The sequence below is a fragment of the Pristiophorus japonicus genome, chromosome 26 (genome assembly GCF_044704955.1).
Source record: "Pristiophorus japonicus isolate sPriJap1 chromosome 26, sPriJap1.hap1, whole genome shotgun sequence".
NCBI lineage: Eukaryota > Metazoa > Chordata > Chondrichthyes > Pristiophoridae > Pristiophorus > Pristiophorus japonicus.
In genome coordinates this window covers 18,757,207-18,783,871 of record NC_092002.1, presented here as the reverse complement: position 1 = coordinate 18,783,871, position 26,665 = coordinate 18,757,207, and the positions used below count along the sequence as shown (strand labels likewise).

The following is a 26,665-nucleotide window of genomic DNA, read 5'->3' as shown; positions in this document are numbered from 1 at the left end:
CATATCGCTTACAATATCGCTCGCCCAAAAAAACGGCCAGAAAAAGTGGAACTAACCGGAACGAATCACAACGTTATGGACACCATGTTCTACATCACATGTCCCATCCTTTAAAAGGCTGCTGTGCTTCAACCTCAGGAGAGTTTGGATGTACTCTGGAGGTTGGAGTTGATGTGAACAACTGTACAAACATCTTGACCATACTGTGACCAATTGGAATTGAATAGGTGTCTTCGATGGGACATTCATTGTTTGTGATCAATCGGTGGAAAACAGAGTTACTGCAATGGGGCCTGTCCTTTCTCACCCTCTCGATGACCAATTACATACAGCAGACTCGAGATCGCCGAAGGTACGCTCCACACATTATGTGCCCAATGTAAGACATGCCAGACTGATGAGGAGGACCAGACATTACACCCCCTCCCCTCCCCCCCGCAAGTACAGGGAGAAGCAGTCTTACCTCGACTTGCCCAACACCACCTTTCTTAGGAGACTGCGCTTCCACAAAGAGGTTATCACTGAGGTATGCCAGCTGATAAGGGGAGATCTGCAGCCTGCCAGCACCGTCAGTACTACACTGTCTATTGAGGTCAACGTCACCGCGGTATTGTCGTTCTACACCTCGGGTTCTTTTCAGGCCACAGCTGGCAACATTTGCGGACTGTCTCAGCATGCCACACATTGCTGCATTAAGCAGGTTACTGAAGCCCTGTATGCAGGCAGGAGAGACTTGATCAGCTTCCCGATGACCAGAGAGGCACAGAGAGGGCTCTAGGATTCTCCAGAATTGTAAACTTCCCCAAGGTGCAGGGATCAATAGACTACGCACATCGCGATGTGGGCAACTTTTCAGGATGCAGAGGTTTTCAGGAACTGCAACGGATTCCACTCCCTGAATGTCCAACTGGTTGTTGATCACCAGCAAATTATACTGGCAGTGAATGCTCAATTTCCGGGCAGCATCCATGATGCTCACATCCTGCGTGAGAGCACTGTATCGGACTTGTTTAACAATCAGCCACAAAGTCAATGCTGGATGCTTGGTGACGAAGGATATGGCCTCACCACAGATGGACCCCCCTGCTTGACACACACACCGAAGCCGAGAGACGATACAACGAGAGCCACAGAGCCACTCGCAATATTGTGGAGAAAACCATTGGAGTGCTTAAGCAGCACTTTAGATGCCTGGACCACTCGGGAGGCGACCTCCAATACCACCCTCAGCAGGTAGCTCAATTCATGGTGGTGTGCTCCATGCTGCACAATTTGGCTATCAGGAGGGGACAAGAATTGCCTGATGAGCCTGGCGGTCCACCTCACCAGAGAGAGGACGAGGAGGCGGACGCTGACATCGACCCAGACAATCAGGCTGACGTTGAAGCCACGCCCCCGCCCCCCTGTAGACCACATGAGAGGGCCCGTGGTGGCATGATAGCTGCAAGAGCCTTACATCAGGAGCTCATCAATGATCGCATTGCCTGAAAGAGCGTTGGTGTTATTTACAAGGTTGACACACTGCTGCCTGTGCAGATCATACATCAGTGGTGGGCATCACCTTGGTGACAATTAAAGTTTACTTTGATTGAAGTTAAGTCATTATACCCTTTGATAAGGAATCACCAGAGTGTAACGGTGCAGCTATCTGAGCCAATGCACAACAAGGTTTTGTTAAATAAAAAAAATGATCGAACATTTGTCTGAAATCCATCAGTATTTCTGGAAAAACCAATCCTTCCTCCTCCTCACCTCTATCCCTTCCCCTTCCTCTCCTGACTCTAAGCCACCTGGCCGAGGAGGTCCTCAGGCGATGCTTCATTGGGGGGGGGGAGGGTGGGGGGGGAAATGACGACCAAAACGCTGCTTGGATGGATACAGGAGAGAATGGTCTCGAGGTGGGAACGTGCTCCGAGCCAGAAGCAAGATGTTGCTGCTGGCATGGTGTGGTTGGCAATGGGGATGCGGCACCTTGGGGTGCAGTGCCGCACTCCGGGACCACTGGGAGCCCTCTGCCACCAGTGTTCCTGGCTACCACCAGGGCCTCCACCATCCCTTCCATGTTATATCTTATTTGTTGAGCAAATACTCGGTGCCAACTATGTTCTTGGTGTTTAGTAGGCTTTTTGCTGCTGGTGAATCTCCCTCGTGCCTCCCACAACAGCCAATCAAGCACACACCACAGCCACACACGCCCCCTCTCTCTCTGTCTCCTCTTCCGCACATGTAATGATGACCCTTGACCTCCTGAATCGCGGGAGTCGAGCGTTGCCATGCGGTTGTAAGGACGATGACACTTTACGGCAGAAGGTCAGAGAGATTTAACGCTGACGCCCATTTCATATCGCTCGCGGTAACGCCCACTTTAAAAAAATGAAGACTCGGTGCTTTGAGAATGGGCGAGAAGCCGGCGATCTGAAAACCCTTTTTTACTGCCCACGCAGGAAATAACGCCCATTTTTGGGCGATAAGCACAAAAGTGGAAAATATAGCCCAAAGCATTGCCTCGCTACTTTGCATTCTCTTCCTTTAGACATGGGTTTGAGCCTCACCCCAGACCACCCCGGCAAGCGGAGATAAGAGTCTCTGGGTTGCCTTATGCTGCTGCATACAGACGAAAGAAGAACTATAAATAACTCAACAGTCCAGACAAAGGTACCGCTGTCGCTTGTAAGTTTAAGAACTTCTGACCTGCAATCCAAGGATGTCGGGTTGAAAAATTGCCAGGTGCAGAGCAATGATATTGTCATGTATGTCACCATCATGCAACGGTAACCTTCATGTAACTGTAACCTTCATGCAACTCCTGTACACTGTACTTATACCCTAGAAATTCACACCCTGACCACAGAGGGTGAACTTGTGGGAGACACTCCTCACTTGGGTTTCCAGGTATAAAAGGGGAGGTCCCACCCAGGGTCATCACTCCTTGGTCCTGGGATTAAAGGTTAAGGTCACGTAGTGACTGTGTCTGCAGTACATGCCTCGTGTGATTTTGTAGTAAGGGGCTGGGACACCACATTTGGCGATGAGAAATGGGAATCACCGAACCACGAGGATGGCCACCGGTAGCACAGAGGAACGTTACTGTGTGGGTGAGGACTAGGACAACTTCGTGGAGAGACTCCAGCAGAGCTTTGTCATGAAGGACTGGCTGGGAGCGGCAGCGGCTGACAAGTGGAGGGCGCATCTACTGACCAGCTGCGGACCACAGACGTATGCGCTGATGAAAGACCTGCTTGCACCCCAAACGCCGGCAGACAAGTCCTTTGAAGAGCTCAGCCAGCTGATCAGTGAGCATCTCAAGCTGGCGAGTAGCGTACACATGGCCCGGCCCGGCGTCGGGAAGGACAAAACATCTCGGACTTCGTTGCGGACCTGCAGCGCTTGGCCAGTCTCGGTAAGTTCACAGACGCCTGCAGGGGAGAGATGTTGAGGGATTTCTTCATTGAGGGCATTAGTCATGCAAGGATTTTCAGGAAGTTCATAGAGACCAAGGACTTGACTTTAGAAAGAGCGGCATTGATAGCTCAGACCTTCATGACACGGGAAGAAGAGACCAAGCTAAATTACGCGCGCAGCCCTGGTCCCAACGTGGTGATGGACCAGGGGGTTAACATGGTGAACGCTGCTCGGGACCCCGCAGGCAGGCAAGGGCATTTCGAAACCGCCCAGACAGCAACTGACTCGAAGGTGGGCCCGCAACAGGGACAATGGAAAGGGGATCGGCAATTCACGCCATCACGAGAAACAATGCATCCCGCGATGGGACCATTAACACCCACCGTCAGAGAGCTTAGAAACAACCAAATGGGCAATCGGAGAGGAATGACTGGTAACAGTCCTTTTGTTAACAACAATCTTAGCTCATGCTGGAGGTGCAGGTTTCAGAAATATACCTGTACGATTTGTAACGTCAGTGGACACTTGGCCAGGATGTGCAAAAAGGCTGTAGCGAGGCTAATCTGCGAGACAGAGGAACCAGACGAGGGGTCTGCAATGCAGGATGATGCCTGGAGAAAAGCCATGGATGCTGAAGTTCAACGGGTTCATGTGGCTGACATCCACAGCTCATACACTGAAATGCCACCCATGATGATGAAAGTTTTATTGAATGGCATCCCGGTGCTAATGGAGCTGTATACGGGAGCTAGCCAGTCACTTATGAGCGCCCAACAATTTGAGAGACTATGGCCACACAGAGTTAGCAGGCCCAAACTGGAACGCATTGACACGCAGCTACGGACGTACACCAAAGAGATTATCCCAGTGCTAGGCAGTGCAAACTTGGTGGTAACACATAATGGATCGCAGAACCGGCTGCCACTCTGGATAGTCCCGGGAAATGGCCCCGCGCTTTTGGGAAGGAGTTGGCTAGCTGAGATGAACTGGAAATGGGGGGATGTGCACGCCATTTCATCTGTGGAGCGAAGTTCATGCTCACAGGTCCTACAAAAATTCGGGTCACTGTTTCAACCCGGTCGGAACGTTCAAGGGCACCAAAATAGTGATTCGCATCACTCCGGACGCCAGACCAGTGCACCACAAAGCCAGAGCGGTGCCGTATGTGATGCGTGAGAAAATTGAAAGTGAATTGGAAAGGCTGCTCAGAGAGGGCATAATTTCGGCCCTTAAATTCAGCGACTGGGCAAGTCCCATCATTCCTGTCCTTAGAGCAGATGGCTCGGTCAGGATTTGTGGCGACTACAAAGCCACCATCAACCGAGTGTCGCTGCAAAACCAATACCCGCTCCCGAGAGCTGAGGACTTTTTTGCCACGCTGGCAGGTGGCAAGCTGATCACGAAGTTGGATCTCACTTCGGCCTACATGACTCAGGAACTGGCTGAAGAATTTAAGCTTCTCACCACCAACACGATGCACAAGGGATTCTTTATCTACAACAGATGTACGTTTGGCATTCGTTCGGCAGCAGCTATTTTTCAGAGAAACATGGAAAGCTTGCTTAAATCAATCCCCGGAACAATCGTATAACGGGCCGATACACCGAGGAACACATCCACAACCTGGAGGAGGTGCTACGCCGACTGGACCGGGTAGGCTTGTGGCTGAAAAAGGCCAAGTGTGTGTTTTTGGCCCCAGAGGTCGAGTTTTTGGGCAGGAGGGTTGCAGCATACGGGATCCGGCCCACCGAATCTAAAACGTAGGCGATCCGCCGGGCGCCCAGGCCCGGCAACACATCAGAGTTGCGATCATTCCTGGGACTTTTGAACTATTTTGGGAACTTCCTGCCGAACTTAAGCACATTGTTGGAGCTGTTACACATGCTCCTGCATAAAGGTTGTGAATGGCTTTGGGGGGACTGTCAAGAGCGGGCTTTCAATAAGGCAAGGAACCAGCTGTGTTCTAACAAACTGTTGACTTTGTATGACCCTGGTAAAAAACTGGTTTTAACGTGAGATGCATTAGCCTACGGGGTTGGGAGTGTGTTGCAGCAGGGTAATGATGACGGCCAACTCCAACTGGTGGCTTATGCCTCCAGGTCGCTCTCCCAGGCAGAGCGTGGATACGGCATGGTCGAAAAGGAAGTACTCGCTTGTGTTTACGGTTGTAAAAAGATGCACCAGTACCTTTTTGGTAGACGGTTTGAGCTAGAAACGGACCACAAGCCATTAACATCCCTGTTGTCTGACAGCAAGGCTGTCAATGCCAATGCGTCAGCTCACATACAGCGATGGGCTCTCACGCTGGCTGCGTATGACTACACCATACGGCACCGGCCAGGCACCGAAAATTGCGTTGACGTGCTCAGCAGGCTCCCATGGCCACCACTGAGGGGGTGTCGGAGCAAAGCGCTGAGATAGAAGCATAGAAAATAGGTGCAGGAGTAGGCAATTCGGCCTTTCTAGCCTGCACCACCATTCAATGAGTTCATGGCTGAACATGCAACTTCAGTACCCCATTCCTGCTTTCTCGCCATACCCCTTGATCCCCCGAGTAGTAAGGACTTCATCTAACTCCCTTTTGAATATATTTAGTGAATTGGCCTCAACAACTTTCTGTGGTAGAGAATTCCACAGGTTCACCACTCTCTGGGTGAAGAAGTTTCTCCTCATCTCGGTCCTAAATGGCTCACAACCTTATCCATAGAGTGTGACCCCTGGTTCTGGACTTCCCCAACATTAGGAACATTCTTCCTGCATCTAACCTGTCTAAACCCGTCAGAATTTTAAACGTTTCTATGAGGTCCCCTCTCATTCTTCTGAACTCCAGTGAATACAAGCCCAGTTGATCCAGTCTTTCTTGATAGATCAGTCCCACCATCCCGGGAATCAGTCTGGTGAACCTTCGCTGCACTCCCTCAATAGCAAGAATGTCCTTCCTCAAGTTAGGAGACCAAAACTGTACACAATACTCCAGGTGTGGCCTCACCAAGACCCTGTACAACTGTAGCAACACCTCCCTGCCCCTGTACTCAAATCCCCTCGCTATGAAGGCCAACATGCCATTTGCTTTCTTAACCGCCTGCTGTACCTGCATGCCAACCTTCAATGACTGATGTACCATGACACCCAGGTCTCGTTGCACCTCCGCTTTTCCTAATCTGTCAGCATTCAGATAATAGTCTGTCTCTCTGTTTTTACCACCAAAGTGGATAACCTCACATTTATCCACATTATACTTCATCTGCCATGCATTTGCCCACTCGCCTAACCTATCCAAGTCACTCTGCAGCCTCATAGCATCCTCCTCGCAGCTCACACTGCCACCCAACTTCGTGTCATCCGCAAATTTGGAGATACTACATTTAATCCCCTCGTCTAAATCATTAATGTACAGTGTAAACAGCTGGGGCCCCAGCACAGAACCTTGCAGTACCCCACTAGTCACTGCCTGCCATTCTGAAAAGTACCCATTTACTCCTACTCTTTGCTTCCTGTCTGACAACCAGTTCTCAATCCACGTCAGCACACTACCCCAAATCCCATGTGCTTTAACTTTTCACATTAATCTCTTGTGTGGGACCTTGTCAAAAGCCTTCTGAAAGTCCAAATATACTACATCAACTGGTTCTCCCTTGTCCACTCTACTGGAAACATCCTCAAAAAATTCCAGAAGATTTGTCAAGCATGATTTCCCTTTCACAAATCCATGCTGACTTGGACCTAACATGTCACCTCTTTCCAAATGCGCTGCTATGACATCCTTAATAATTGATTCCATTATTTTACCCACTACTGAGGTCAGGCTGACCGGTCTATACTTCCCTGTTTTCTTTCTCCCTCCTTTTTTAAAAAGTAGGGTTACATTGGCTACCCTCCACTCGATAGGAACTGATCCAGAGTCAATGGAATGTTGGAAAATGACTGTCAATGCATCCGCTATTTCCAAGGCCACCTCCTTAAGTACTCTGGGATGCAGTCCATCAGGCCCTGGGGATTTATCGGCCTTCAATCCCATCAATTTCCCCAACACAATTTCCCGACTAATAAGGATTTCCCTCAGTTCCTCCTCCTTACTAGACCCTCTGTCCCCTTTTATATCCGGAAGGTTGTTTGTGTCCTCCTTAGTGAATACCGAACCAAAGTACTTGTTCAATTGGTCTGCCATTTCTTTGTTCCCCGTTATGACTTCCCCTGATTCTGACTGCAGGGAACCTACGTTTCTCTTTGCTAACCTTTTTCTCTTTACATATCTATAGAAACTTTTGCAATCCGTCTTAATGTTCCCTGCAAGCTTTTTCTCGTACTCCATTTTCCCTGCCCTAATCAAACCCTTTGTCCTCCTCTGCTGAGTTCTAAATTTCTCCCAGTCCCCGGGTTCGCTGCTATTTCTGGCCAATTTGTATGCCACTTCCTTGGCTTTAATACTATCCCTGATTTCCCTTGATAGCCACGGTTGAGCCACCTTCCCTTTTTTATTTTTACGCCAGACAATTGTTGTAGTTCATCCATGCGGTCTCTAAGTGTCTGCCATTGCCCATCCACAGTCAACCCCTTAAGTATCATTCGCCAATCTATCCTAGCCAATTCACGCCTCATACCTTCAAAGTTACCCTTCTTTAAGTTCTGGACCATGGTCTCTGAATTAACTGTTTCATTCTCCATCCTAATGCAGAATTCCACCATATTATGGTCACTCTTCCCCAAGGGACCTCGCACAATGAGATTGCTAATTAATCCTCTCTCATTACATAACACCCAGTCTAAGATGGCCTCTCCCCTAGTTGGTTCCTCGACATATTGGTCTAGAAAACCATCCCTTATGCACTCCAGGAAATCCTCCTCCACCGTATTGCTTCCAGTTTGACTAGCCCAATCTATGCATATTAAAGTCACCCATTATAACTGCTGCACCTTTATTGCATGCACCCCTAATTTCCTGTTTGATGCCCTCCCCAACATCACTACTACTGTTTGGAAGTCTGTACACAACTCCTACTAACGTTTTTTGCCCTTTGCTGTTCTGCAGTTCTACCTATGTAGATTCCACATCATCCAAGCTAATGTCCTTCCTAACTATTGCATTAATCTCCTCTTTAACCAGCAATGCTACCCCACCTCCTTTTCCTTTTATTTTATCCTTCCTGAATGTTGAATATCCCTGGATGTTGAGTTCCCAGCCCTGATCATCCTGGAGCCACGTCTCCGTAATCCCAATCACATCATATTTGTTAACATCTATTTGCACAGTTAATTCATCCACCTTATTACGGATACTCCTTGCATTAAGACACAAAGCCTTCAGGCTTGTTTTTTGAATACCCTTTGTCCTTTTAGAATTTTGCTGTACAGTGGCCCTTTTTGTTCTTTTTCTTGAGTTTCTCTGCCCTTCACTTTTCCTCATCTCCTTTCTGTCTTTTGCTTTTGTCTCCTTTTTGTTTCCCTCTGTCTCCCTGCATTGGTTCCCCCATCCCCCTGCCATATTAGTTTAACTCCTCCCCAACAGCACTAGCAAACACTCCCCCTGGTCATGGCCGTTGAGGCTTTTGACACCGCATGCTCCCCCATCACAGCCCGCCAGATCAAACTCTGGACCAACAGAGATCCTCTCCTATCCATGATAAAGAAATGTGTTCTGACTGGGGATTGGGCGCCCGCACATGGGAGGTTAGACCGTTTCAGAGACGGATGGATGAGCTCACCATCCAAGCCGACTGCCTGCTATGGGGCAGCCGGGTAGTCATGCCCCAGAAAGGAAGGGAAGCGTTCATCAGGAAACTCCACAGCGAGCACCCTGGCATCGTGTTAATGAAGGCCATTGCCCGGTCACATGTATGGTGGCCAGGGATTGACTCAGACCTGAACACTGGGTTCGCAGGCGCACGAAGTGTGCCCAGCTGGGCAATGCCCCCAGGGAGGCGCCACTCATCCCGTGGCCCTGGCCCACCAGGCCATGGTCATGTATTGACGTGACCGTTCATGGGAAAAATGTTCTTGATTGTCGTCGATGCATACTCGAAGTGGATCGAGTGCATCATATTGAACTCGTGCACGACATCCATCACTGTGGAGAGTCTGCGAACGGTTTTCGCAACCCACGGCTTGCCGGACATCCTGGTCAGCGACAATGGCCCGTGTTTCACCAGCCATGAATTCCACGAGTTTCTGTCGGGCAATGGTATCAAACACGTCTGGACAGCACCGTTCAAGCCGGCTTCCAATGGCCAGGCGGAACGTGCGGTCCAAGGCATAAAACAGGGCATACTCCGTATCCAAGGACTCTCCCTTCAGTACCGCCTATCGCGCCTCCTGCTGGCCTACAGGTCCCGCCCGCACTCGCTCACGGGAGTCCCGCCAGAGGAACACCTCATGAAACACACGCTTAAAACGCGGCTGTCCCTCATTCACCCAGCCCTGGCAAACATTGTTGAGGGCAAGCGCCAGTCCCAAACCGAGTTCCATGATCGAAACTCAAGGGGGAGGTGTATACAAATGGATGACCCGGTATTTGTTCTTAACCATGCTTTGGGACCCAAGTGGCTTGAGGGCACAGTAATTGGCAAAGAAGGGAATAGGGTCATAGTGGTCAGACTAAACCATGGGCACATATGCCGCAAATACTTGAACCTAGTAAAAAAAAGTTTCAGCATAGACACGGTGGAACCTGAAGAAGAGCATGATATGTCGCCCACACCACTGCCAGTGGACGAGCAACAAGGACATTCCACAGCATGCACAGTCCCTGCGGCCAGCCTGGACAGGCCGGAATCACCTCAGGTGACAGAGACCCATGCCAAGGCTCAGCCACCAGAGCTCCAACTGCGGCGCTCCACGAAAGAGTGTCGACCACCTGAAAGACTTAACCTTTGAAACAAAAAGACGTAAGGGGGGAGGTGATGTCATGTATGTAACCATCATGCAATGGTAACCTTCATGTAACTGTAACCCTCATGCAACTCCTGTGCACTCTACTTATACCCTAGAAATGCACACCCTGACCACAGGGGGCGAACTTGCGGGAGACACTCCTAACCTGGGTTTCCAGGTATAAAAGGGGAGGTCCCACCCAGGGTCATCACTCCTTGGTCCTGGGAATAAAGGTTAAGGTCACTTAGTGACTGTGTCTGCAGTACGTGCCTCGTGTGATTTTGTAGTAAGGTGCTGGGACACCACAGATATTATGTGACTGGTTTAAACATTTAAATAGTGAGGTTGGGGAGCTCCACTGTCCTTCGCATCAGTGTCACTACTTAGGTGTCTTGCACTGGAAAAATCACCCCTTATAAACTTTATTTTAGTAGTCTTCTAAATCTCATAAAAACAGATAGTAAAAGCTTTTACCGATATATAAAACTGAAAAGAGTGACTAAAGTAAATATTGTTCCCTTAGAAGATGAGAAAGGGGATTTAATAATGGGAAATGTGGAAATGGCTGAGACCTTAAACAATTATTTTGCTTCGGTCTTCACAGTGGGAGAAATAAAAACCATGCCAAAAATTGCTGGTCACGGGAATGTGGGAAGGGAGGACCTTGAGACAATCACTATCACTAGGGGTGTAGTGCTGGACAGGCTAATGGATCTCAAGGTAGACAAGTCCCCTGGTCCTGATGAAATGCATCCTAGGGTATTAAAAGAGATGGCGGAAGTTATAGCAGATGCATTCGTTATAATCTACCAAAATTCTCTGGGGAGGTACCATCGGATTGGAAAGCAGCTAATGTAATGCCTCTGTTTAAAAAAGGGGGCAGACAAAAGGCAAGTAACTATAGGCCGGTTAGTTTAACATCTGTAGTGGGGAAAATGCTTGAAGCTATCATTAAGGAAGAAATAGCGGGACATCTGGATAGGAATAGTGCAATCAAGCAAACGCAACATGGATTCATGAAGGGGAAATCATGTTTAACTAATTTACTGGAATTCTTTGAAGATATAACGAGTATGATGGATAGGGGTGTACCGATGGATGTGGTGTATTTAGATTTCCAAAAGGCATTCGATAAGGTGCCACACAAAAGGTTACTGCAGAAGATAAAGGTTCGCGGAATCAGAGGAAATGTATTAGCTTGGATAGAGAATTGGCTGGCTAACAGAAAGCAGAGAGTCAGGATAAATGGGTCCTTTTCGGGTTGGAAATCGGTGGTTAGTGGTGTGCCACAGGGAGGGCTGGGACCACAACTGTTTACAATATACATAGATGACCTGGAAGAGGGGACAGAGTGTAGTCTAACAAAATTTGCAGATGACACAAAGATTAGTGGGAAAGCGGGTTGTGTAGAGGACACAGAGAGGCTGCAAAGAGATTTAGATAGGTTAAGCGAATGGGCTAAGGTTTGGCAGATGGAATACAATGTCGGAAAATGTGAGGTCATCCACCTTGGAAAAAAAAACAGTAAAAGGGAATATTATTTGAATGGGGAGAAATTACAACATGCTGCGGTGCAGAGGGACCTGGGGGTCCTTCTGCATGAATCCCAAAAAGTTAGTTTGCAGGTGCAGCAGGTAATCAGGAAGGCGAATGGAATGTTGGCCTTTATTGCGAGAGGGATGGAGTACAAAAGCAGGGAGGTCCTGCTGCAACTGTACAGGATATTGGTGAGGCCGCACCTGGAGAACTGTGTGCAGTTTTGGTCACCTTACTTAAGGAAGGATATACTAGCTTTGGAGGGGGTACAGAGACGATTCACTTGGCTGATTCCGGAGATGAGGGGGTTACCTTATGATGATAGATTGAGTAGACTGGGTCTTTACTCGTTGGAGTTCAGAAGGATGAGGGGTGATCTTATAGGAACATTTAAAATAATGAAAGAGATAGACAAGATAGAGGCAGAGAGGTTGTTTCCACTGGTCGGGGAGACTAGAACTCGGGGGCATAGCCTCAAAATACGAGGGAGCCAATTTAAAATCGAGTTGAGAAGGAATTTCTTCTCCCAGAGGGTTGTGAATCTGTGGAATTCTCTGCCCAGGGAAGCAGTTGAGGCGAACTCATTGAATGTATTTAAATCACAGATGGATAGATTTTTAACCATTAAGGGAATTAAGGGTTATGGGGAGCGGGTGGGTAAGTGGAGCTGAGTCCATGGCCAGATCAGCCATGATCTTGTTGAATGGGAGAAATAAAAACCATGCCAAAAATTGCAGGCTCGAGGGGCTAGATGACCTACTCCTGTTCCTAATTCTTATGTTCTATGTTCAGCTAGAACTCTGTTTTCACTATTGTGGATGCTTGTCGGATGTTATCATATTACATTGAATGACCTAAACTTCTCCATCAAATGTAATAGTTTGTTACTGGAGGCCCCAAGGTACTAGATAAACTTATATCAAAGCAACAGCCTGCTAAGTGGCTGGGGAGCGTAAGCTCCACTTCTATCACCTCTGACACGAAATCTAATACCTTTGTTAGATTTGTCTACTCATTGCATAACTGCGATTTGGGTATTCTTAGTTTCCTAAGACTATGAAGCCATTTGTATGATTTACAGCCATTGAACACCAGTTAAAAGGATATAAGCGACTTCTAAAAAGAGCTGATATTGGATCTCTACCCCATTTGTCCCATACATTTTTGCTGGAGATCAGGGTGGGCGTGGGTGGGAGCTTCAAAATGATATGCAAATAACACAGGACAGGAGTACTGCCATAATGCCTCCTGTCAGTTCCCTTAGTGCCAGTACAGTGTAACTTACTAATCACGACCAGATACACAAGATTTTCACAAGTGTATGGGAGAGCTCGGTAGTGGACAATGAACCTGGAGTCCCTTAAGCAAGCATTCCTTTGTTGGGGGGAATGATATCGTTGGATTATCTCAAGTCATGTTGTACCAAGGCTTTATGTACCAGATCTACACTATTTTATAGCTTTCTTTTATGTTTTTCTTTAGCAGATACAAAATGTTTGGCTGAGATTTGTGGCGTGGCATGGTTTGTTCCTTTGCCATTCAAGAATGGATCCGTGGTATCTGAAGCACTTATCACAAGCAATAAGATTGGTTTCCCTATACCAGACAAGACGTATGGTGACAAATTCAAAAATTGCCTCTGTTATTTTGTTGAAATATTTATCCAAATAAGTACATTCCATAAGAATGATGGCCATGGAATTATGCTGTGAAATGATGATGTGCAGGCACGTAATGCATTCATGAATTCCTCTCCCTGCTATTTAGCCCTCCACTTATTTTAAACAGATTAGTGCCATCACTAAAACTGAAGGATTTCATTAAAAGCCTTTGGATGTATTATCTCACAGTGTGATTTTAAGGTCAATGGGACTGAAACTGGTAATCGCTAGTAGTGCAAAACGGGCTCATACATAAAAGGCAGCCCTTTTTATACCACGCCCTATTGGATGCTGTAAAAAAAGCTGCTGATTCACTATGAGCCCATTTCACACTACGAGTAAAGAGCAATTTTAACCCCTCTGACTAAAACAAGCACACACATTAAAATGCAATATTATTTTTATTTAATGGGGTAGAAATTCCTTTGAATGCGTTTTTGTGTGAAGAATGGGCGTCACGCTTGGAGCGTGCGCCTGATCACATCAATGGAAAGAAGACCCCAAATTCGTGGAACTGATTAATTTTTTTAAAAAGGCGCTACTCGGAGGTTGTTGAATGAAATGCATTTGTAACACAATTTAATGTCAGGCTGCATCTCTTAAAAAGGGAGATGCACTAAGGCTGCAGGCATCTATCACACAAGATTGTGGAAAATGACGGGCACAGGAGTTTTCGAACACTGCTTTGGAGGTTTTGGTGGAGGAGGTTGGCAGGTGGAGGGGAATTTTCTATCTACCAGGAAGCAGGAAGATTTCTAGGCGAGCTATCTGGTGCAAGTGGGCCGATTGTCTCAGTGCCGGGATTTGTGGCCCCAGAACATGGCTGAAATGTAGGAAGTTCATTGACCTCATGAGAATAGCCAAGGTAAGCTTCCTAATTCATCTATCATTTCTTTATGATTGACCTTGCTCCATCTGTTTCCCCAGCACTACCTTTCCTCCCTTGATTACCAGCACTCTCCTGAAATCACTGCAGCACACTACACTCTGCCGACTGCAGCACTCTGCACCATTTTTTCCTTCACCTCCTCACATCTCTGCCGTTTTGCACAACACTATTGTGCCCTAATAAACTACTCTTAGCACTGACACACTTCATTCTTCCTTGCAGGGCAAGCTGCACACAATAACAGGGAGCAGGTGGCCATATGAGAAGGGCCATGCTCCATCAATGTGCTGTCCTCACTTGAAGAGCAGATCATGAACATTATGGGCAGAGAGGAACATGATATCTAGCAAGGTTGGAGGATGAATCCTCCAGGTTTTCAACCACCTTACATATGATGCATGGCAGATTGCAGCTGTTTTCAGAAGCTACTCATCTATCTCTGCTTACCCCTGCTATCAATTGTTAACTCTTCTCCCTTTCTTACATTTCAGGTCCAGCAGATGCACATAACGCTCGGAGAGGAGAAAGAAGAAGAGGGAAATACTGCAGAACATGAAGCGCACTTGACTGTACACTTGCACACACCAGCTCAGAGACTGGCACTGCACATAGTTCAGATTTTAGGCTACATGGGTCTGCACGTGGAGGTTCACCCAGCATGGGTGTGCATGAACAAGGGTAAAGCGATAGGACAGCTCAGGAAACAGCTTGCCGGAGGGAGAACTTGCATCTTAACCCTGCTGTACAAGGTACAGATGGAGACATTGAAACCATTTAGTCAAACATGGAGCGAGTGGTCACCTCCATAAGCATTGAAGGTAGACCCACTGCTGTGAAACCTCTAGTGACAGCTCTGACATGATAGGCCATTTAGCCCCTCGAACATATCCCATCGTGCAATGAGATCATGGCTGATTGGTGACCTAACTCCATATACCCGCCTTTGCCCCATATTCCTTAATACCTTTGGTTAACAAAAATCTATCAATCAATTAAAATTAATAATTGGCTTAGCATCAATTGCCATTTGCAGAAAAGAGTTCCAAATTTGTACCACCCTTTGTGTGTAAAAATTTTTCCTAATTTAGTCTTGCTCTAATTTTTAAACTATGCTCCCTAGTCCTAGACTCCACAACCAGCGGAAATAGTTTCTATCTACTCTTATCAGTTCCCCTAAATATCTTGATAACTTGGATCAAATCTTAACCTTCTAAATTCCAAGGAATACAACCCTAGTTTGTGTAATCTTTGCTCATAATTTAACCCTTGTGTCCAGGTATTATTCTGGTAAATCTGCGCTGCACTCACTCCAAGGCCAATATGTCCTTCCCAATGTGTGATGCCAGAACTGCTCACAGTGCTCCAGGGGTGGTCTAGCCAGGGCTTTGTATGGTATCCCCTTGTATTCTAGTCCTCTAGATATGAAGGCCAGCATTCCATTAGTCTTTTTGATTATTATTCTGTACCTGTCCATGACATTTTAATGATCTATGTATATGGAACCCCAAGTCTCTTTAGATCTCCACTGTTTCTAGCTTTTCACCATTTAGAAAGTACACTGATATATCCTTTTTCGGTTCAAAGATAACCTCGCATTTGTCTACATTGAAATCCATTTGCCGCGGTTTTTCCCATTTGTTTAATCTATTAATAATTCTGTAATTTTATGCCTCCATGCATAAACTGCTTACAATGCCACCTATCTTTGTGTCATTGGCAAACTTGGATATGTGGCTTTCTATCCCATCATCTAAGTTGTTAGTAAATACAGTGAATAGTTGAGACCCCAACAACTTGCAGGATATCACTAATCACATCCTGCCAATTAGAGTACCTGTCCATTATGCCTACTCTCTTTCCTGCCGCTCAGCCAATTTCCTAGCCAGGTTAATAATTTGCTTTCAATTCCCTGAGCTTCAACTTCAGTTAACTGTCTCTCATGAGGGACTTTATCAAATGCCTTCAGGAAGTTCATACAAATCATATCCATAGACATTCCCCTGTCCACTACTTTAGTCACCTCTTCAAAAAATTCAATTGGTTTGTCAGGCATGACCTACCCTTTCTGGCTCTCTCTGATCAGCTGAAAATGTTCACTTTTTAAAAAATTCGTTACTGGGATGGGGGTGTCGCTGGGAAGGCCAGCATTTATTGCTCATCCTTAATTTCCTTTGAGAAGGAATTGCTGAGTTGACACCTTGAATCGTTGCAGTCCAAGTGGTGAAGGTACTCTCATAGTGCAGTTAGGGAGGGAGTTCCATGATTTTGACCCAGTAACGAAGGAACGGGGATATATTTCCAAGTCAGGATGGTATGTGACTTGGAGGTGATGGTGTTCGTATGCGCCTGCTGCCCTTCTAGGGGGTAGTAAAGGTCGTGGGTTTGGGAGGTGCTGTCGAAGAAGCCATAGCGAGTTGCTGCAGTGCATCTTGGAAATAGTTACACTGCAGACACAGTGCGCCGGTGGAGTGAATGTTTAAGGTCGTGGATAGTGTGCCAATCAAGTGGGCTGCTTTGTCCTGGATGGTATCGAGCTTCTTGAGTGTTGGAACTGCACTCAAGTGGAGAGTATTCCATTACACTTATGCTTTGTAGATGGTGGAAAGACTTTGGGGAGTCAGGAGGTGAAACACTCACTGCAGAATGACCTGCTATTGTAGTCACAATATTTTGTGGATGATCTAGTCAAGTTTCTGGTCAATGGTGACCCCCCAGGACTTTGATGGAGTCACTCTATCCTTAATTATAGATTCTAGTAATTTCCCGATAGCATATGTTAGGCTAGCTGGTTTATAATTCCCTGGTTTCCCTCTTTTACTTTTCTTAAATAACGGAGTGACATGAGCAATTTTCCAATCTAAAGGAACAGTTCCCGAATTGAGAAAACTTTGGAAGATTAGAGTTTGGGCATATGGAAAGTTCTCACCTACTTCCTTTAAATCCATGGTCGTGGGGCTTTTGTCATTCCTTAGTGCCATAATTTTATTCTTTAATGTTATTTTCTTTATGTTAATTTTGGCGAACCCGTTCCTGATTCAATATTAGTTTTCTTGGGATGTCCGGCAAGCTATCCTGTTCCTCGACTGTAAATACTGACGCAAAGTTATTATTCAAAATGTCCACCACTTCCTTATTTTCATTTACAATACCACCATTATTAGTTTTCAAGGAGCCCAAATTATTCTTGACCATCCTCTTTCTTCTAATATAATTGTAAAAAAAAATTGAGGTAATTTTGATATCCTTTCCAAGTTTGTTTACATATTCCCTTTTGGTAGCTCTTACTATCTGTTTTATCACCTTTTGTTGTTATTTGACAAGGTCCCACACAAGAGATTGGTGTGCAAAATTAAAGCACATGGTATTGGGGGTAATGTACTGACGTGGATAGAGAATTAGTTGGCAGACAGGAAGCAGAGTCGGAATAAACGAGTCATTTTCAGAATGGCAGGCAGTGACTAGTGAGGTGCTGCAGGACTCAGTGCTGGGATCCCAGCTATTTACAATATACATTAATGATTTAGATGAAGGAATTGAGTGTAATATGTCCAAGTTTGCAGATGACACTAAGCTGGGTGGCGGTGTGAGCTGTGAGGAGGATGCTAAGAGGCTGCAGGATGACTTGGATAGGTTAGGGGAGTGGGCAAATGCATGGTAGATGCAGTATAATGTGGATAAATGTGAGGTTATCCACTTTGGTAGCAAAAATACGAAGGCAGAATATTATCTGAATGGCAGCAGATTAGGAAAAGGGGAGGTGCAACTAGACCTGGGTGTCATGGTACATCAGTCATTGAAAGTTGGCATGTAGGTACAGCAGGCGGTGAAGAAGGCAAATGGTATGTTGGCCTTCATAGCTAGGAAATTTGAGTATAGGAGCAAGGTGGTCTTATTGCAGTTGTACAGGGCCTTGATGAGGCTTCATCTGGAATATTGTGTTCAGTTTTGGTCTCCTAACCTGAGGAAGGACGTTCTTGCTATTGAGGGAGTGCAGCGAAGGTTCACCAGACTGATTCCCGGGATGGCAGGACTGACATATGAGGAGAAACTGGATCGACTGGGCCTGTATTGACTGGAGTTTAGAAGGATGAGAGGGGATCTCATAGAAACATATAAAATTCTGACGGGACTGGACAGGTTAGATGCGGGAAGAATGTTCCCAATGTTGGGGAAGTCCAGAACCAGGGGACACAATCTAAGGATAAGGGGTAAGCCATTTAGGACTGAGATGAGGAGAAACTTCTTCACTCAGAGTTGTTAACCTGTGGAATTCTCGACCGCAGAGAGTTGTTGATGCCAGTTCATTGGATATATTCAAGAGGGAGTTAGATATGGCCCTTATGGCTAAAGGGATGAAAGGATATGGAGAGAAAGCAGGAAAGGGGTACTGAGGTGAATGATCAGCCATGATCTTATTGAACGGCGGTGCAGGCTCGAATGGTCTACTCCTGCACCTATTTTCTATGTTTCTATTTGTATCTCCCAGTCACCAGGATCTGTACTAGTTTTTGCATTTTTGTATGTATTTCTTTTAGTTTTATGTTGTCCCTTACCTCTTTAGTCATCCATGGCCTTTTTTTTCACAAGTAGAGCACTTGCCCATTAGGGGCTATAAACTGATTCTGTATCACGTGAAATTATGTTTGGGGGACCACACACTAATTATCTGTCATTGTACTCATTAACAGATTTAGCCAGTTTACTGTGGAAAGTCTCCGTCTCATCGCATTGAAGTCAGCCTTACCTCAATCTAGTATTTTAGTAGCTGTTTCAATTTCTTCCTTTCAAATACTATTTTGGACTCAATCATACTATGACAGCTATTAGACAAATGTTCATGTACCATTAGGCTATTAACTAAATCTGGCTCATTGCTCATTACTAAATCTAATATGGCCTTCCCCCTTATTGCTTCTAGAACATATTGTTGCAGAAAACTATCCTGAACACCTTTCTGACATGAGCTAGTTTGCATATCCTAATCTATATGAAAGTTAAAATCCCCCATTAAAACCACTCTGAATGCTACATGCTAGGCTAATATCTGTATTTATACATTCTACTGCTTCGCAACAGCTACCAGGGGGCCTATGCACAACTTTCACTACAGTCTTAAATTATTTTCTAATTCTTAAATCTGCCTGTAGTGTCTCCATTGCTTGCTTACCTCGTTATATCCTCTTATCATTGAAGTGATTTCATCCTTAATCACTCAGCTCAGATAGCTGCTATCTTGGCTCAGGCATCCAGGACTTCTCTGCCTTACAAAGACTGAAAGAAAGTGTGCAGTGTAAAAGCTTCTAGAGCTTCCCAGCATGCTTGCACTCTGTTCTCGTGCAGAGCAGCGGAGTGCTGAGTTCAAGGAAGAAGGCTCCTGCTCTCTTAGAATCATAGCTAGCTCATCACCCTCTCAGCCAGTGCCTGTGTTGGTGCTAGACAGCTAGTTGTCTAGACTGCCTCAGCTGAAGCAGGCTGCAGACATTTCCTCAACTGCCAGAGCTTCTCGAGGTTGCCAACCACAACCATCTTAAATGATCTGTGGAAGTTCAGCAGCCTTCCAGCTTCCAAGCTAAGCCACTGGGGAAGCACCTCATAAGACCAGTCGAATAGGCAAATACATGCACAAGACGGGCACTAATTTGTAGATAGACATCAATCATGTAAGTTTTTGCAAATCAACAGTCGAGTATGTTGAGTAGTGAAGCAAAAGATTTTCTTTTGGCATACCTGTTGGTCTTCAGAATCTTATTGATGTAAGAAGAACAATCTATATTAACGACTTGGAAGAAGGTACCGGGTGTAACATAACCAAGTTTGCTGGCGATACAAAGATGGAAGGAAAAGCAATGTGTGAGGAGGACACAAAAAATCTGCAAAAGGACATTGACAGGCTAAGTGAGTGGGCAAAAATTTGGTAGATGGAGTATAATGTTGAAAAGTGTGAGGTCATGCACTTTGACAGAAAAAAAATCAAAGAGCAAGTTATTATTTAAATGGAGAAAGATTGCAAAGTGCTGCAGTACAGCGGGACCTGGGGGTACTTGTGCATGAATCACAAAAGGTTAGTATGCAGGTACAGCAAGTGATCAGGAAGGCCAATGGAATCTTGGCCTTCATTGCAAAGGGGATGGAATACAAAAGCAGGGAAGTCTTACTACAGTTGTACAGGGTATTGGTGAGGCCATACCTGGAATACCGCGTGCAGTTTTCGTTTCCATATTTATGAAAGGATATACTTGCTTTGGAGGCAATTCAGAGAAGGTTCACTCGATTGATTCCGGGGATGAGGGGGTTGACTTATGAGGAAAGGGTGAGTAGGTTGGCCCTCTACTCATTGGAATTTAGATAAATGAGAGGTGATCTTATTGAAACGTATAAGCTTATGAGGGGGCTTGACAAGATGGATGCAGAGAGGATCCACTGATGGGGGAGACTAGAACTAGAGGGCATAATCTTAGAATAAGGGGCCGCCCATTTAAAACTGAGATGAGGAGAAATTTCTTCTCTCAGGGTTGTAAATCTGGAATTCGCTGCCTCAGAGAGCTGTGGAAGCTGGGACATTGAATAAATTTAAGAAAGAAATAGTTTCTTAAACGATAAGAGAATATGGGGTTATGGGGAGCGGGCAGGAAAGTGGACCTGAGTTCATGATTGGATCAGCCATGATTGTATTAAATGGCGGAGCAGGCTCGAGGGGACGTATGGCCCATTCCTGCTCCTATTTCTTATGTTCTTATAAACGTATAGTTTGATGGTATGAATATGGTGGGTATGAGGAATGGGTCAAATGGAATGAGGGTGTGTTGGTGCTGGGAGCAAGAGAGGGATTGATCTCTTCTCAATAAATTCCTGCCTTACAGCTCGGGAAACGAACTGCTGGGCCGTGCTCTCTTCTTCCTCCAGTTCCTCATCCCCTTCTTCATCTTCCTGCTCTACTACTTCCTCCTCGGGGCTCCAAGGCAACCCCCCTATGAATAGCTATGTTGTGAAGCATGCAAAAAATGAACCTTAAATCTCTTTCTGAGCTGCACTGAAGGACCCTTCCACTTTAGTATGTCAATGGTTTGCTCAAAGCGAACCCTTGTTGATGTATGGCTCTCATTATATCGGAGATTTGCGTCTGTGCCCTGTTTCTGAAAGGTCATAAGCCAGTTGGTTAGAGGATATCCCTTTTATCCCAGAAGCCTTCCTGCCACCCGGGGAACAGAAGGGGTACTGAGAACTAATACAGTATAAAAGTGTTTCGACTACTGCCAGGAAATGAGGATAAAGATTTGCATGACTCACTGATGCAGTGGGTGAAGCCTGAACCTGTGGGTATCCAGCAATGTGGGAAAGTCCCAGTGCTCTTTCTTCTTGCTTATCCGCCTCCTTGGGGAAGGTAATGAACTGTTATACCCTCACAAATATAGTGCACTAGTGACCTACCTGATCACCGTCTGCACAGCAAACTGACTAATGTTGCTGATGTCCTCGAAACCAGTTTGGAAGGAGCCAGAAGCATAAATATTTAGACCCACAGTGACCTTGTCCTAGTTTTGGGCTCAAATGTTCGCTGCAACAGGTGGCACAGGTACGTGATTGTCTCCCTGTTAAAACACAGCTACCTTAAACACTACTATCGTGAGATCCAAATATGATGTTCGTTTCCTGAAGATCCACATGCTGCAAGTCCTCCTACGCCCTTGCCTCCTTCGCCCTCTTCGAGCCTATGCATGTCTTTGCTGCCGTCCTTGCTACTGCTCCTTCTCATTTGGGAGCAGCAAGAGGGTAAACCCAGTAGCATGTCCATGTCCAGCAAGTGTCCAAAAATCAGTGGCACACCGCAAACTCCTATTTAATAGCCAAACAATATCCGAAATTTGGCCTAAAAGCTCCCTAGCAGTCTAAATTGATGAACCAGAGACTTGTCTTAATGGAGGCAAGGATCCCTTTAAACAACGCTTCTGAAAATTGCTCTGGACTGTTGCTGTCATGATGTGCTGGGCAGGTTAAGGAAATGATGTTTGAAGTGTGCACAGACATCATATTTAGGAAATGGCCTTAATTTTGGCACAGGACCCTGTTTATAATATTTAAATTTTGCCTGCATTTGCTCCAGGCGGCTATTGGGGATGCCTATCAAATGGATAGACTAATATAAAGTTGCTTGCACTTCCGATGTGTTATGTCACAAACCTAAATTGGACTTCACGCTGCCCATTCTGGACCCATCGTGCATGACACATCACAATTTCTACCCCATTGCTTTTATTTCTGTGTAGCTTAACCACATTGTTATAATATAATGTTGCAGGTATAAAAATCAACAATCTTTATAGTTTCTATTAGAATTTCGTGGCGACAGTAAAAAAATAACTATTATTAAAAATTACTATTTTAAAATACTTTGTGAATACCGTGTTTAGGTCATAGTTTTTGCCTATTTTCCCCACCAATTTGCTCTCCAGAAGGCGCTGCTGGGGTATGGTTCCAGCAATACATTTCAATTGGTCATTCTTCATCTGTAAACCTTGATTATAAGGTCAACAAGCTAGCTACTCTCATGGCAAACATCACAGCTGAATTTGATCTATTTCCAATTGATTACCATGTGTGTGCTTCCAGTGGGAGGCACAGAACCATTTTCCCCACCCTAACCAAGGACATTGCGCTCAATTGCAGCAATCCAACCACTACCCCGGCTGAGATCAGCTAACTTAGCACCCATAGGGATTGAATCTAGATCTTTCCTGGTCTGTGCACAGCTACATTGGACAGAGTTGCTGAGACATTTGTAGTATTGGATCATTTTTAAATTTGCAGTGCTGTTGACCTGCATGAACTTTAATTACAACAGACTTCATTTTATTATGGAACCCAACCAAGTAGAGAGGAAAAACTCAAAATACACTCGGCTAAATCAAATCAGCAACATCTCAAAGGAGGTTTATACTTTACGGTCATGCTGGTCAAAGACTTGATAGAGCCAAAACATTATAAAAAGATTATAAAAAATTACAATTTTTGTAATGTCACAATACTGACCTTTCAGTCACCATTGAAAAAAGAAGCATTCTTATTAGTGCTTCTACGGCATTTCAGTTTATGCAACAGATGTTACAGCCTTTGCATTGATGTTTTCTGCAAGTTTTCGTAGAAAAGGGCAGATTATGTTCTTCTGTTTAATTTGTTCTCCAGATGCGAACAAAACTGACAAATGCTTTAGCACGAATGCAAACAGCTCAGCAATGAAGGGGCACCCAGGGTCTAGCACACAGCACTTCAGCTTTGTGCAGGGGATCCACACTGCAAGAGAGGTCCTACACCCATAGGGGCCAGGCGGCCCTCCAGAAAGAAGGATGTGGGATCAGATTACGAAGGTTATCCCAGCAGTGTTGGCCCCATGACCTGGCTCCAGTACCCAAAGAAATTTCATGACCTCAGACCACTGGTCAATGTCAGTAAATGCACCACTAGCCTCATATACTTCTCAATGCATGACTCCTCCCCCCTCCAATCACTCATATCAACAATCTGTACCAAACATGAGGAACACCTCCCATTCCTAGTTTCACCTCTTAGGCAGTCCTCCGGAGTTGAGGATGACTTGCTTCCACACTAAAATGAGTTCTAAGGTGACTGCTAAGACCAATGCGAGATCTACAGTCTCTGTCACAGGTGGGGCAGGTGGTGGTTGAAGGGACTGGTGGGTGGGGTGCTTGGTTTGTTGTATGCTCTTCCCGCTGTTTGTGCTTGGCTTCTGCTTGCTCCCGACGAAGAAACTCGCCTTCTCCTCCACTTTGAGCGGTCTTGGGCCGGGGATTCCCAAGAGTTGGTGGGGATGTTATATTTTTTCAAGGAGGTTTTTAGGATGTCCTTGAAGCATTTTCTCTGCCCTCCTGGGACTCGCTTGCTGTGATGATGCTTGGAATAGAGTGCTTGTTTCAGGCATGCGGACAATGTGGCCCATCCATAGGAGCTGATCGAGCGTGGTCAATGCTTCGATGCTGGGGATGTTGGCCTGGGAGAGAACATGGACGTTGGTATGCCTATCCTGCCAATGGATTTTCAGGATTTTTCAGAGGCAGCATTGGTGGTACTTCTCCAGTGCTTTGAGGTGTCTACTGTACATAGTCCATGTATATAGGAGGGTGGGTACCACTATTGCTCTGTAGACCATGAGCTTGGTGCCGGCTTTGAGATCTTGGTCTTCGTGTACTATTTTCCTCAGGCGACTGAAGACTCCACTGACACACTGAAGGCAGTGTTGGACTTCATCATGAAGCTCCTCCCAGAGTCGCAATGCGGATTCCACCCACTAAGGGGCACAACGGACATGATTTTCACCACGCGACAAATCCAAGAAAAATGTAGGAAGCAGCATCATGGCCGCCTTTGACCTCACAAAAGCTTTTGACTCTGTTAACCGTGAGGAATTATGAAGCTTCACCTCACCCCCTTGGAGGAGACGGTGCTGGGGCATGCCTGAGCTCTTAGCCAGCGGCGGGGCTGAACGGGTGCAAGATGCTAGTATCGTCGTACATTATCCACCTTCTCACAGGGCACCTCTTGCTTTCCTGCCCTCTCCACAGCTCCACCCTGTCTCTTCCTTATTTCACACACCCAAGAAATGCAGTCTGTCCAGCCAGTGGATGACGAGGAAAAGGGAGAAGTGAGTGAAGAAGAACAAGGAGAAGGAGGAACACCGTCACTTAATTTAACAATCCCAGCCACCAGCTCCTCAAAGTCCACCAGCAAGGCCATTTGCAGTGTCCCCCACTGAAAGTTAGCAGCCTTCCACCAGCCATGCTGCAGCCACTGGGGTATCATTGTATGACATTAGTAGGATAGGCAATGGCACACAAAAGATAACCATAAGGGTGATGAGTTGATTTCTTGATGTCATATTGAATGGATGTATAAATTTGGATTAGAAAGTTTGCTTTGTGGTGGCTTTTTCAGCATTTTGACCAAGAGAATGCTATGATGGTCAGTAATAGAGGGAAGGTAAAGTGTGGGGACAAATGTTGAAAGGTGAATTGGGGTTGTGGTCACTGGTTCTGTGGGCGGATGATTCCATCCCAGATACCCCGGCCAGAAAGGGGCTGTCTGGATTGCATCCTTCTGCATCCTCTTCTGTGTCTTTTTCTTCCCTCTGCGACCAGAGGCTGTAAATCTGAAAAGAAAGCATAAAATCCTTGAAATACTCAGCATGTCAGGTAGCATCTCGACCTGAGACGTGAACTCTGTGTTCTCTCTCCACAGATGCTGACTGACCTGCTGAGCATTTCCAGCATTTTTTAATCTTCTCAGAGGATTATCTTTTACATCCAAGGCCTTGCAAGCATCCAGCAGTACTCCCTGTAGTCACTGCACATTTTTTAAAAACTTTTAACATGTATTGCACCAAGCCATTACTTCAATAAAATTTTTTAAAATCCAGCCCCAAAAGCTTAAATGCAAACTTATCTGAAAGATCTGTGTGTCTCTAAGGGATGATGACAGCCACTGTGTCAGTCTGCTGAATGCTGGGTTTTCAGAGCGAGCTTAGGGCCCATCGCTAAACTCAGCGCTAAGTTCGAAGTTTGCTGAGGTGATGTTCAGTCGGCATGCATCACCCATTCTGTATTTACATGTCCAGGGCCAGCGCTGCTATGAGCAGTGCCAAGGCCCTCACCAAAATGGCGACTGCTGAGTCCCACCTCCGAGAAGGGCACGAGAGTAGCCTCTGCCATTTTTTGCCAGGACAGCGATGCAAATGTGATGGCGGTAAGTGGCCCAATTTCTTGGCCCATCTCTGATAAGATCTTATTTATCTTTATGGTAGCGTCACCAGAACGCCACCCCCAGCAAATCTGGACTCAACTGCTTAAGATTTAAGGAATAAAATTAATTTATTCAAAATTCTATAAAAATTATTTAGCAAATTAGAATTTTGTGTCGAGTATGCAAGACCCACTAAAATCTGGCAAGATTAATACACAAACACTTTCAAGAGTAACCATTGGGGAAAGATTAGTGTTACAGAACGCAGATGCATTCATTTCATGAACTATTACAGAATCAACATAGTTAATAATCGGGTGGCAGGTAATATTGTTGTACAAGTACAGCAACTGTTCCATACACAGCCTATAGGTTCGCTCATTTCTTCCATGTTCTCCTTCACTGCAAGTGGGACACAGGCGCGACCTTCATAGAAACATAGAAAATAGGAGCAGTAGTAGGCCATTCGGCCCTTCGAGTCTGCAGCGCCATTCAATATGATCATGGCTGATCTGCTATCTCAACACCATATTCCCACATTTTCCTCATACCCCTTGATGCC

General features: G+C 45.8%; 1 protein-coding gene across 1 annotated transcript in view; it reads left to right on the top strand.

The window, feature by feature from the left end:
• The window catches only part of LOC139239227 (cation channel sperm-associated auxiliary subunit gamma-like), a 210,025-nt gene that overhangs the window by 111,130 nt on the left and 72,230 nt on the right, over positions 1–26,665 (top strand). The window contains exon 3 of the mRNA XM_070867911.1: positions 13,288–13,417. Coding sequence (XP_070724012.1) covers positions 13,288–13,417 — 130 coding nt within the window. The remainder of the gene's footprint in view (positions 1–13,287; positions 13,418–26,665) is intronic.